At 38.0% G+C, this 13,715-nt stretch overlaps 1 protein-coding gene across 1 annotated transcript in view; it reads right to left on the reverse strand.

Moving 5' to 3' along the window:
- Nucleotides 1-13,715, reverse strand: part of LOC122813115 (flavin-containing monooxygenase 5-like) — a 589,830-nt gene that overhangs the window by 227,095 nt on the left and 349,020 nt on the right. Inside the window, exon 4 of the mRNA XM_044085248.1 lies at nt 2,157-2,322. Within this exon, the coding sequence (XP_043941183.1) occupies nt 2,157-2,322 (166 nt within the window). The remainder of the gene's footprint in view (nt 1-2,156; nt 2,323-13,715) is intronic.

A 13,715-nucleotide genomic window follows, 5' to 3' on the forward strand; every position in this document is an offset into this window, starting at 1 on the left:
GCATGCAATCAGTCGTGAGAGTCTTGGGCACCCAGGTTGATAGCAACCTGACTTGTGACCACCACATTGCCTCCATTGTATATAAGGTTTTCTACATGGCCCACCTCATAAGTAAGGGTATTTCATCAAGGAACAAGGAGGTCATAACATCCCTGTACTCCTTCCTTATCAGATCCATTATTGAGTACAATGCCTCCTTCCGCATGTACCTTGCCAAGCACATGCAGCAGCTGGAGAGGCCACAGAGGTTCCTGACCAGGAAAATCCAAGGTCTCAAACACCTATCCTATACAGATAGGCTAAAAATCCTGTCCCTTTACTCAGTCTCATAAAGACTGCTCAGTGGTGACCTGTGTCTGGCATACAAAGCCATCTCAGACCCAGCCTTGGTGGAGTTGCTGCATATTCGTAAGTCAAACCCCACTCGCGGAACCCGCATGCAAGGCCTCAAACTGGTCTGTGACATTAATAGAACTTGTTGGCATGATAGATTTGTGTCCCAAAGACTCCCCCATCTGTGGAATAGACTCCCTCTCCATGTCAATCACAGTACCTCACTAGCCCTCTTTAAGAGGAACCTGGATGACTGGATGGGAAACAGAAAATACAGCCCTGGAATCTCACCTGTGTCCCTGCTGGACAGGGGAAACAGGTACTGACTTTGTGGGAACATGGAAAAAAATCTTGGCAAGGCTTATAAGGTCCTCTGGAGCAATAACCTAGTATCATTCTATGAAGCTAAGCTTAAAAGCAGTGCTTGGACTAAGAAGTGTGTGCTTATAGCAACAGTTCCCCAACCTCAAGATCTCCAGTCAAAAGTGGGGGTGGAATTGGCACCCAACCTCAAGATCGCCAGTCAAATGTGGGGGTGGAATTGGCACCCAACCTCAAGACCTCCAGTCAAAAGTGGGTGTGGAATTGGCACCCAACCTCGAGATCTCCAGTCAAAAGTGGGGATGGAATTGGCATTAAAATTGCCTAAAACCAAGCATTCTGACACTGACTGTCTTCTGAGCTAGTGATATCACAGTGGCATCATATTTAGAGAGTTTGCAGGGTGACTGGACAGAAACAAGGCTGGTGACAGTGATGCTGCCAGCTCAGATTCAGCCATGGGCTCAGATGACCAAAGGGGCAAGCCTGGGTGGACGTACTGAATACTCACTGAGCTCTTCAACATTGCTCACAAGAACTGAGCTTATGAATAACTTTCATGTATATCACCAGTATCACACTGAGACTGGAAACCTTGTTACTAATTAATAAATGAAAGGTGTGGTAGACATTCAATGGTTAGAAAGAGATGTCACTACATTTGTGCCTTCATATGGATGTTAAGACATCTACTCCCTGAGCAGCTTAATGGTACACCAGCACTGCACAATACACCATGAGGACAGACAAGCTCAGTTCTACATGCCATAGACCTTCCATGGAAGCAGCGATGCACTGAATGTGAGGGACAGACCTCCCATGGGAGAAGCGATGCACTGAATGTGAGGCACATTGTTGGCTGATGTTATCCTGGCAGTGTCAGAGTCTAAGGGTACAGTGGAAACTCAAGATGGCATATGGTGGCCCAAAATAAAAAAAAAATGTTAGAAATGTAATGTTTAGCATCTGGAAGAGAAATCCAAAAACAAGCCTGCAACAACTTAAAAATAAATGCAGAGAGGAGTTCTGTATTTTGGATGGAAGAAGTCATTCAGAAACCATTCTGTATAAAAATATAAACCTTAACTCTGTTACAAGCCTAGAATATAAGCATACTAAATCCATCTACAGCCCCTTTTTCCACATGGAGCCAGGGTGTCACTTCAACAGTGAACAATCATTTAGAGCCAAGGTTCACACCACCAGGTGGCTAGCTCTGCCACAGCTGATCTTCACTGCAACAGAAGAAACCCAAACAAACACAGAGAGGACCCCAACTATGAATCGAGCTGGAGAACCTCTTCCTGTGAGATGACAATGCTAACTACTGTGCCACTGTGCAGCCCCATATGCATGCTGAATGTACTTTGTACATTCTGTCTGCATATTCCTAACATAATGAGGGACACAATTCACTAAGATATACAGCGCTGTTGTGTCTGTAAGACAAGGAGGCCCAGACACACAGACAAGAGTCAGTAACAACATTGTAGCAATCTTACCTGGAAAGGAGTCCAGTGGTAGGTTAGGGTCACAGTGATGGCCTGTGCAAACCAGGACAGCATCAAAAACAGCTGTTTTCTCTTCACCATTACTGGTTTTGGTGGTTACATCCCACTGACCAGATGTTGCGAAATCAGGACGTTTTTTCACACTGCAGACACTAGTCTAAAAATGAATAAACGCATTTTGAATTTTATACTGTCACAATTAATCAAAACCAAAGAGTAAAAAGATCACACAGACAAATCAATGTTCTTCACAATTAATCAACGCTACAGTATAATAAATGATCAGGCAAACACATGGCAATGATTTAATATACTTCTTTTGTATTTAGTGCCAAATTACAACTCCACCGAAATTTCAGACACTTTTGGCACACAGAAGTAGATTTTATTGCACACAGACAAAGACCTATAAACTCTAAACAAACTCGCGCCTACGCTTATGCCTTCAAGGTTCAAAAAGAGTTTCAAAGATATTACATCATTTATAGACTAAAGCCAACTAAATTTAATTAATTAATTAGTTCAATCAGTCCTACGCAAAGCCCTACAAAATACTTAAAGAATTAAACACACTGTTATAAGTTTGGTAGTAGTTTAGTTATAAGCATTTGTTTTGAGGGCAAGGCCTTCTGTGGGATAATGTCACTCATGGAAGCAAGTGAAACATCCCTGCTAAGGCCCACTACATGCAGACTGAAGAGCATTGTGCATTAACAGTGGGAAAAGTTAGGACTTAAACAGCAAACGTGTAATTCACTGCAGAAAGGTTGATGGCACTACCTTGCAGCTCACCACTCACCCCTAAAAGGAATAAATTGGTCATAAGACCAGTTTGGAGAATAAATGGCTTGGTTGTGCATACTAAGTGAGATGTGGGATCACTAATGAACAGAAAGCAGAAAAAAAGCAGAAACATAACTCTGGCACATAGTAAACATTCTTTCCCTTTCAAAATAATTTAGTTTGTTTTTATAAGCATCCTATACCTTTCCAGCATGTGTGCTACAAAAATTCAGTGAATGTTTAAGGTACATAAACACATTCTTGCTCAAATTTAACACATCATTATGCCCAGGGTGCATGCCTTGAACTAATGTAGCTAAAAGATGGCTGCTGTGTCTGTATCTAAGTTTACTTTCACATTACAACACATGGAGGCTAGAGCTGCTAGGATGTGCGTCTTTAATCGCACACTTCTGCTTTATGAATGACGTGCTGAGGCAATACACGTGCATTCCACTGCGCATATCTGGATTGCAAATATAGAACATCTGCCAAGCCAGACACTTAGTTTTATCTGAGTAAAAATAATAGCACATATGTAATTGTTTTAAAATTTATGTTGCAATGCCTATAATCAATCAAAAGTAATTTTAGGCTACTTTCTAGTTCAGAAGTTAGGGCTGGCTCCAGAAGACTGTCCATGATTCCCACTAATCCTTTTGAAGTGATGGTTGGCTCAGAGGGTTACGTCTGTGAGTTTAAAAACAGGGTGGAAATAAAAGAAAGATGGCTATGGTTAAGAAGTAGAAAGAATTATTTAGAGGGACTGACAAATGTTAAAGTATTGTAGAACAGGGAAATTTCACAGAACAAGGAAAAGGAACAACTGCAGAATGCTAAACAGAAAATAAGGGACTACCTCCATAATATACATGAATTTAGAAAGACTGCTGTTATGCAACTGTTTTTTGATAGTAACACTACAGCAAAAAAACTTTTAGCACAACGAGTCAGGCAACACAAAGTAGAAAGGGCTGTCGCCAAGCTTAGGGAGCCTATAAGAAGGAAGGTAACAAGAGATGTTGTAGAGGTAATAGAAATATTTCGGAAATTCTATGAAAGTCTGTATAAAGTATAAAAATATAGAAATTAAGAAAATATACAAATGGAAATGTTTACGGAAGAATTAAATATGTCAAAGTTAGAGGTAGATGAGGCTCAATTACTAATGGTTAGGATATAACCAATCTACAAGAACGTTCCCAGGAATAGATGGTATTTTAATGCAAGCTTGGAAGCTAGGAAGCAAAAAAACTGATAAAGATATGGAAGGTTTTGTTTAGCAGTATTTTAAGAGGAGGACAAATACCAACATCTTGGAAGAAGGCAGTGGTAGCTGTAATACCTAAAGAGGGTAAAGATCCATCAGATCCAGCTTCATATAGGCCCATTTCAGTACTAAACCATGGTTATAAAGTGTTCGTGTTTATAATGGCTAAAAGAATGGCAAAAGTAATGCCAAACTGATAGACATGGATCAATGTGGTTTTGTGGAATGGAAGCAAACTTTTGACAACATTAGCAGAACACTGATGATCCAGAGGGAAGCAGAATGTAAGAAAATACCCCTGTTGGTGGTGGGTCTTGATGCAGAGAAAGCATTTGACAGAGTAAGCTGGGACTTTATGAGCAGGGCAATGGAAGCATTTGCATTTCCTGAAAATATTATAAGGTTGATTAGGAGGATATATGAGGGATCGGAGATGAAAAGTGGGTGAGGTCCTCTCTGATAATTTCTGCTTGAGCAGAGGAACCAGGCAGGGGTGCCCCTTTCCCCTTTGTTATTTGCATTATATTTAGAACCACTGGCAAAGAAAATAAGGGACTCAGACATTCAAGGATATAATTGGTATGGTAGTCGAGAAAAGCTGGCTCTGTTTGTATATGATATTATTTTATACATTGCAAAAGCAGAAAGAGACATTACAGTGTTGTGAAACATTTTGAAACAGTTTCACATCTTTTTTGGGATACAAAATTAATGAAGCTAAAATAAAGGCAATAGCAGTAAATTTTGTACCCACACATGGGTATTTATGGGAACATGATAAAATGAAGTATTTTGGAGTATGGATTACAATGATTTTGTTGTGGCAGCTAAGGATATGTGGGAATAGACTAAACAAAAGATAATACAAAAACTGAGAAAATGGAAGCTTTGTTATATGGATATGGATACTAAGATAAAATCAGTTAAAATGTGTTTAGTCCCTTTATCCTTATACACAGGTCAGGCATATTTTTATCAACCAGAGGAGAAGCTGTGGATAGCAATTAATAAAGAGCTGAAGGACTTTATCTGGGAGGGGGAAGTGACAAGAGTCAAGTGGGATAACTGATTCTTCCAGTAGAACAGGGCATATTGAGATTACCTAGTTTGAAGGGGTATTTCAGAGCTACACAGTTAAGGCTCTATACGTACCACAAGCAGAAAGGTATAATTCAAAGGTGAATGGGATAATGATGAAACAGGGGAAGCTCAAAAAATATGGAGAGACTGGGATTTTGGATGCAGACCTTTTAGGAGACTAACAATAATCATACAGAATATATCCATAAAGTAGCAGAAAAGTATTCTAAGAACTAAGCCAACATGGGAATGGAGAAAGGAGATTCTGACGATAGGAATGACTGCAATTAGGGGTATAAATAATAGGCAAAAGGGGGCTGGAATTTATTGGAGAAAACTGGCAAATGAACTAAGGTATTGGGAGCAAATAACTAGAGAGGGAAAGGTAATAGAATGGGAAGATGCCAAGAACTTATTTGGACTGCAGGTTAAAGATTGCATTCACTATCAAGGATTGATATCAGAGTACAAGCAAAGAGAAAGAAATGGGGGGTTCTAAACGAAAGACCAGCTCTGGTAGAGTTTTTAGTAGAATCTAGAACAGAAGCTGCCATTAAAAAATGAATACTTAGTACAGCATACAAAATATCGTATGACAACTATGGGAATCAAGAAATATAAACTGTTCTGCAGCAGTAAAGCTCCTGGATAAAATCTTTGTAGAACACAAAGTAACTCAAAAAACCAGAATAACCAGGACCAAAAACGGCTTCCGGTTCAAGTAAAAACAGATAATTTAATGTAGGCAAGCGCTTTCATGTCTTACAGGCACTTCATCAGACAAATAAACATCCAAAACTCCATTTATATACCATATTAAATCAATTATACAATCAATTAATGACATAACTTCCTTTCCTTCAAAATTGGTTTTAAAGGCACATAGCCATTCAATCCTAGAGGTTTATGTGCCTGCAACATTAAAATCCATTTGGTTTCACATTTCTCTGTAACATTATGTATATCACCCCCCCCCCTTGCTTATTATGACATTCAGTAGAACTAAAAACACAAAAGAATGTTCCTTATGTATTTGAATGTGCCTATATAGTGGGCTACTAATGTCTTTATTTCTGATATATCCTATATGTTCCAACACCCTCTCTTTTAAAGTCCTACTAGTCTTACCCACATAAAAACTACTACATAAAACACAGTGGGCAAGATAGACTAAATGCCTACTACGGCAATCTGAGTAAGACTTCGGGAAAAAAGTATATTCTGAAATTGGATGTTTAAACACTTTAACATTAGAAATATAGGGACAGGCTGCACACCTCTTGAATGGGAAAGTACCATATTTAGAGAACTGTGGTATTTTATGCATATTTTTATCTTTATCATTATAACACAATTGTCGCTTAAGTGATTGGGAATTCCTAAAACAAAATTTCGGTATGTCACCCACCACCTCATGCACCTTATCATCATAGATAAGGACAGACCAATTCTCTCTTACTACATTACATATCCTCCCTACATCACTTTTAAAAGTTATAGTGGGCCTACCTTGTCCATTATATATGTTATTTTTCTTTCTTTTATAATTATTTTTAGAGAAGAAAGGTTTCACAATTTCATCTTTAGTGACTTGTTTTTAATCCTCATCGTGATATTCTCTAGCCCTTAATTCTTCTTTCAAAGTCTCTAATGCTTCATTCAACTGTACTTCCTGCGTATGTAATCTAGAAATCCTGAGTGTTTGACTTCTGGTTATACTATTAAACACAAACCCTGGATGCATACTGTTTTGAATCAATAGTGTGCTTCTTCTACATGGTTTTCTGTACATTGATGTATCCAACATACCTCTCTCACCTTTAACTAAATGCACATCCACAAAATCTATATGCTGGGCATGGACATTCTTCGTAACCCTTAAGAAATGAGTTGCTGATTCTAAATATGTGATGAAACACTCCAGATCTAATGGAGTGCCCTCCCATAACAAGAAAATATCGTCCACAAAAACATCTAAAAAACTTTAATTGTGTAGAAAAAACATGTGATATATGGATATAATCCTCTTCCCATTTAACCATCACTAGGTTGGCATAGCTATTGGCACAAGCTGTGCCCATAGCTAAGCCAACCTTCTGTAAATATACCTGTTCAGCAAACATGAAAACGTTATTTTCTAAAATTAAATCTAAAAAAGCACATATCAAAAATATTACATCATTACTATATGTGCTATGCTTGTGTAAAAATGCTCTAATCGCCTCTACCTCCTCTAAATTGGGTATCACAGTAAAAAGTGTGTTAATGTCCAGCGTAACCAGCAAACAACTTGATATGTCATACATTGAATTATATTCATACAAATCTTTAAGAAAATGTTGTGTATCCCTTAAAACAGTATCAACTGTGTTAACAACTGATCTTAGATGGCATTCTACAAAAATGGATAGTGGCTCTGTGAGCCACCCACTGCCTGAAACTATAGGTCACAAAGGTGGATCTATAGAATCCTTGTGTATTTTGGGCATGCCATATATCATGGGTATCAATGGATATTCAACACTAAAATATTCATACATTTCCTCATCCAGCAACCTATTCATCAAGAGATCATATAATTCATTCTTGACAAAGTTTATCATTCTATCCATAAAACCTGCTTTCATTTTGACATAAACCAGGTCATCAGATAACATAAAAAGCATTTTTTCATCATATTTAGTCTTATCAAAAAAGACAATCCTGCCCCCTTTGTCAACTGAGCATATCTGTATATTCGGATTGTTTTTTAAAGTCTTTAGTGCTTCCTGTTGTGCTACAGTCAAGTTCACAAAGTTATTCCCAGAGTTTTCTTGCTTAATAACAAACAAGTCTCGCTCGCATTTGTTCAAAAATAATTCCACAGATGGCAAAAATTGTGGACAAAAAAACACTAGGTTTCTTATAAATATATACATTTTTATCGCCACGATCTTTATATATTTGTCTAAGCATGACATTCGTAGCAAATAACCTAAGTTGTACTATAATTTCTGTGTAATCTGCCCTTTTAGCTGGTATAAAGGACAGCCCAAGATTCAATACACTGACCTGTATTGGCGTAAGCTGGTAAGAGGACAAATTGAAAACTAGATGAGTGTCCTCGTGGGTCTTGGCACCAATTTCTTTGCTGACCCCATCTTGAACAACTGCTTCCTCTTCCTTTTGTCGTTCCTCATATCCATCTCTTTTATTGGAACAGGTAGCATTGGAAAAGGGTTGGCACTCTGTGTTGGTGGTAGCGGTGTCTTCTTCCTCACTCCTAGCCTCTTGCTCTCATTAGATCTTGAAGCTATCTCAGGATCTGAAGACGCTGACTGCCTACGTCACTCTGTGCTCCCTCTTGCTCATTGGTAGATGGAGCCTCAATGTGCTCCCGCTGGTTAAGAGGTACTCGTGCATCTCCAATGTTCCTAGTTATTCTTCCCTCATTAGGATTACGGGGCCAATCAAAAATATGTCCTTTTATAAAATCATTATAATCACGAGTCAGCTTCTTGCTTTTCACATTCTTTAATTTACTCTCATATGCTGACACGTTCGCCCCAGGTCTAGTGTTAACTTCCTTTATTAATTCATCTACTTCTTTAGATAATTTATCATCTTCTGGTTTGAAGAAGGTAATCAACATTCTCATATAATTGAAGCTTAATTCCATATTTAGCTCTTGCCATTTCCGAAGTAACTCCAGAAAACTGGATCCATATGTGGGCATTTTTAAAACCCGTAAGCCTCTTGAAATTATTTTAAAAATGCAAGCAAGCTTCTAGGTGTAAGCGCTACCACTGATATTGCTTCAGACTATACAATTTGTTGTCAATGTCTCTTAGCTTGCTGGTAAAAAAATTCCTTCTCTGATATATCAATCATTTGTATAGGTTCAGACTCACCCAAATTCAGGGAGAATAGCGGATATTCATTAAACCGCACAAGCCGTTGTATTCTGCTAGTCAAATCTTGCTTCCTGGCAGCCTCCGGTACATAATCCAAGTCCAGTCCCAGCCCTTCGGCCATCTCTGCTGCAGCCCTTAAATATCAAAAGTCCAAGAAATAAAACGAGTTCTGTAGCAGTAAAGCTGCTGGATAAGAGAGAGTGTTGGAACATATAGGACACATCAGAAATAAAGCCATTAGTGCCCACTATATAGGCACATTCAAATACATAAGGTAGTGCCCACTGTATAGGCACATTCAAATACATAAGGTAGTGCCCACTATATAGGCACATTCAAATACATAAGGTAGTGCCCACTATATAGGCACATTCAAATACATAAGGTAGTGCCCACTATATAGGCACATTCAAATACATAAGGTAGTGCCCACTATATAGGCACATTCAAATACATAAGGTAGTGCCCACTGTATAGGCACATTCAAATACATAAGGTAGTACCCACTGTACAGGCACATTCAAATACATAAGGTAGTGCCCACTATATAGGCACATTCAAATACATAAGGTAGTACCCACTATATAGGCACATTCAAATACATAAGGTAGTGCCCACTATATAGGCACATTCAAATACATAAGGTAGTACTCACTATACAGGCACATTCAAATACATAAGGTAGTGCCCACTATATAGGCACATTCAAATACATAAGGTAGTACCCACTATATAGGCACATTCAAATACATAAGGTAGTGCCCACTATATAGGCACATTCAAATACATAAGGTAGTACCCACTGTATAGGCACATTCAAATACATAAGGTAGTACCCACTATATAGGCACATTCAAATATATAAGGTAGTACCCACTGTATAGGCACATTCAAATACATAAGGTAGTACCCACTATATAGGCAAATTCAAATACATAAGGTAGTGCCCACTATATAGGCACATTCAAATACATAAGGTAGTACCCATTATATAGGCACATTCAAATACATAAGGTAGTACCCACTATATAGGCACATTCAAATACATAAGGTAGTACCCACTGTATAGGCACATTCAAATACATAAGGTAGTACCCACTATATGGGCACATTCAAATACATAAGGTAGTAGCCACTGTATAGGCACATTCAACTGCATAAGGTAGTACCCACTACACAGGCACATTCAAATACATAAGGTAGTGCCCACTATATAGGCACATTCAAATACATAAGGTAGTAGCCACTATATAGGCACATTGAAATACATAAGGTAGTACCCATTTTATAGGCACATTCAAATACATAAGGTAGTACCCACTATATAGGCACATTCAAATACATAAGGTAGTACCCACTATATAGGCACATTCAAATACATAAGGTACTGCCCACTATATAAGCACATTCAAATACATAAGGTAGTACCCACTGTATAGGCACATTCAAATACATAAGGTAGTACCCACTATATAGGCACATTCAAATACATAAGGTAGTACCCACTATATAGGCACATTCAAATACATAAGGTAGTGCCCACTATATAGGCACATTCAAATACATAAGGTAGTACCCACTATATGGCACATTCAAATACATAAGGTAGTACCCACTATATAGGCACATTCAAATACATAAGGTAGTGCCCACTATATAGGCACATTCAAATACATAAGGTAGTACCCACTATATAGGCACATTCAAATACATAAGGTAGTACCCACTATATAGGCACATTCAAATACATAAGGTAGTGCCCACTATATAGGCACATTCAAATACATAAGGTAGTACCCACTATATAGGCACATTCAAATACATAAGGTAGTGCCCACTGTATAGGCACATTCAAATACATAAGGTAGTGCCCACTATATAGGCACATTCAAATACATAAGGTAATGCTCACTATATAGGCACATTCAAATACATAAGGTAGTACTCACTATATAGGCACATTCAAATACATAAGGTAGTGCCCACTATATAGGCACATTCAAATACATAAGGTAGTACCCACTATATAGGCACATTCAAATACATAAGGTAGTACCCACTATATAGGCACATTCAAATACATAAGGTAGTGCCCACTATATAGGCACATTCAAATACATAAGGTAGTACCCACTGTATAGGCACATACAAATACATAAGGAACGTTCTTTTGTGTTTTTAGTTCTACAGAACGTCATTATAAGTAAGTGGGGGTATAAATAATATAAAGAAATGTGAAACTAAATGGATTTTAATGTTGCAGGCACATAAACCTCCAGCACTGAATGGCTATGTGCCTTTAAAACCAATTTTGAAAGAAAGGAAGTTATGCCATTAATTGACTGTATAATTGATTTAATATGGTATATAAATGGTGTTTTGGATGTTTATTTGTCTGATGAAGTGCCTGTAAGGCATGAAAGCACTTACCTACATTAAATTATCTGTTTTTACTTGAACCTGAAGCCTTTTGTGGTCCTGGTTATTCTAGTTTTTTTTCACTACGAGAATCAATAAGAGGAGGCTAGAAAGGATTGGGAAGATAGTCTGGATAAGTAATTCACAAAGAAACTATGGGAGGATATATGCATGTCTTCCAAATATACAACAAAATGTAGAAGATTTAGGATTTTTGCTTGGAAATATTTACATAGATTTATTTTTTATTTTATTTATTTTATTTTATTTTCAGTTTGGTAACGGGGGAAGTCCACTGGGCCACGAAGAGCCCGTTTTCAGTGGAGACCCTGGGAGAAAAGCTCCAGAAAACAGTTAAATAGAAATAGAAGATACAATCAATTCAAGACAGCATACAATCAATTCTACATAGTATGTAGTGTACAGTGAAATAAATGTACAATAAAATAAAATAATTTCACAGAGAAAGTATAGCATACAATACAATAATCAGACATTCTTAACAGATAAGAATTTTTTTTTTGAGTGAGGGAGAGGATTGGGTGCAGAAGGTGAAAGTCACAGTGGGGTGAAAGTAGGAGCAGTTGTTTCAGACAGAGTGGGGAGGTTTAATGGCTGAGGAGGAAATTAAGTTGGGGAGTGGGGTTGGCATATCCATTTACTAGTAAGATATGAGAACAAGAGAGATTTGAATTTAGTGTGGTCCTGTGTGTTGAGAAGAGCAGGTGGGAGAGAATTCCATAGTTTAGAGATGGAGTAGAGAAGCAGGAGGTGGCCAGGTGGTTGTGATGGTTTGTGGATCTGTAGGAGGTTTTGGTCTTCTGATCTGAGTGAGTGGTTAAGGATGTAAGGGTTTAGTGCAGTGGGGAGAGAGGGGCAGCTAGTAGGTTTGTGGATGTGCTTGTGGGTGTTGCTGAGTTTAAGCAAGGTCAAATAATTTGGAAGTTCGAGTCGTAGAGTATGGAGAGAGTGGCAGTGGTGGGAGGAGTTTTTTGAGTTGGTAGCGAATTTGCTTATTTTGTTATAGCATGTCTCAAACTTAGATTGCAGGCCAATTTGTAGACTGTTTAACAGGGGGCACCATATATAAGAGAGGGGAGAAGGTAGGAACATGCTAGTGTTTTTCTGGTGGAGGGGGAGAGATAGCGATTGTGCCTGTATAGAATTCTCAGCTTTTGGTGTTTTTTTTAATGGAGGATTGAATATGGGTGTTGAATTTTAGGTGCTCATCAATAATGATGCCAAGGAGTTTGGTGTTAGATACGATTTCGATTGGGATGTTATCACTACTGATTATTGAGAAAGTGCTTTTGCCTATTTGGGAGTTTCTTGAGGGGGAAAAGATCACAAGTTTAGTTTTATTAGCATTTAGATATTTTTATACCCCCAAGTACACTCCAGAGATTTTTTCCTCAGGTAGACAGCAAATGTTGGAGGTGTGATGGGGAAGAAAGAGGTAGTTGGGAACATATTTTCTGGGAGTAAGGTGAGTTGGTGGACTTTATGGATTCCCTGCGGAATCCACTGTCAGAAATGCTAGGTGGGCAGATTGGTGTGATGAGAGAGATGATTTTTCTGATCTATGACACAGAATCGGCATTGCCTAGACATGGTAAGGCCTTGCTGTGTCTAACTGTGGTGGATGCCAAAAAAGCTATCACTAGAAAATGGAAATCAAAATCTAAACCAACTGTACTAGAAGTAGTGAATATAGTAACAGATGTAAAACAACTGGAATTGAGATCCTTAGAAAAGGATAGGAGCAAATTACATAGGAAAATGGGAATTGTGGGAACAATACATACAGGGGAGGAATGAGGTTTAAAAGAAGGCAGGACTTAAATGAGCTATGCAATGTTTGACTGAAAATGATTGGTCAGATTACTAGTGGGAGTGTGTTAGTATGGTTTGTGATGTAAATGTTTGCAATTAGGAGTGTGTCTTGTTTAAAAAAAGGGGTGGAATTAAATAATGTATGTAATGTTGCTTAGGTTATATGATATATAGCAATACATGTGAAGTATAATGTTTGGAAACGTGAACTTGTTAAAACAGTTTGATTACTTTTATATAAATGTAAAATTGCCTATGTCACAAGTGATAATT

This window comes from Protopterus annectens, chromosome 10.part0 (genome assembly GCF_019279795.1).
Source record: "Protopterus annectens isolate FY-2018-M chromosome 10.part0, PAN1.0, whole genome shotgun sequence".
In the NCBI taxonomy this organism is placed as follows: Eukaryota; Metazoa; Chordata; order Ceratodontiformes; family Protopteridae; genus Protopterus; species Protopterus annectens.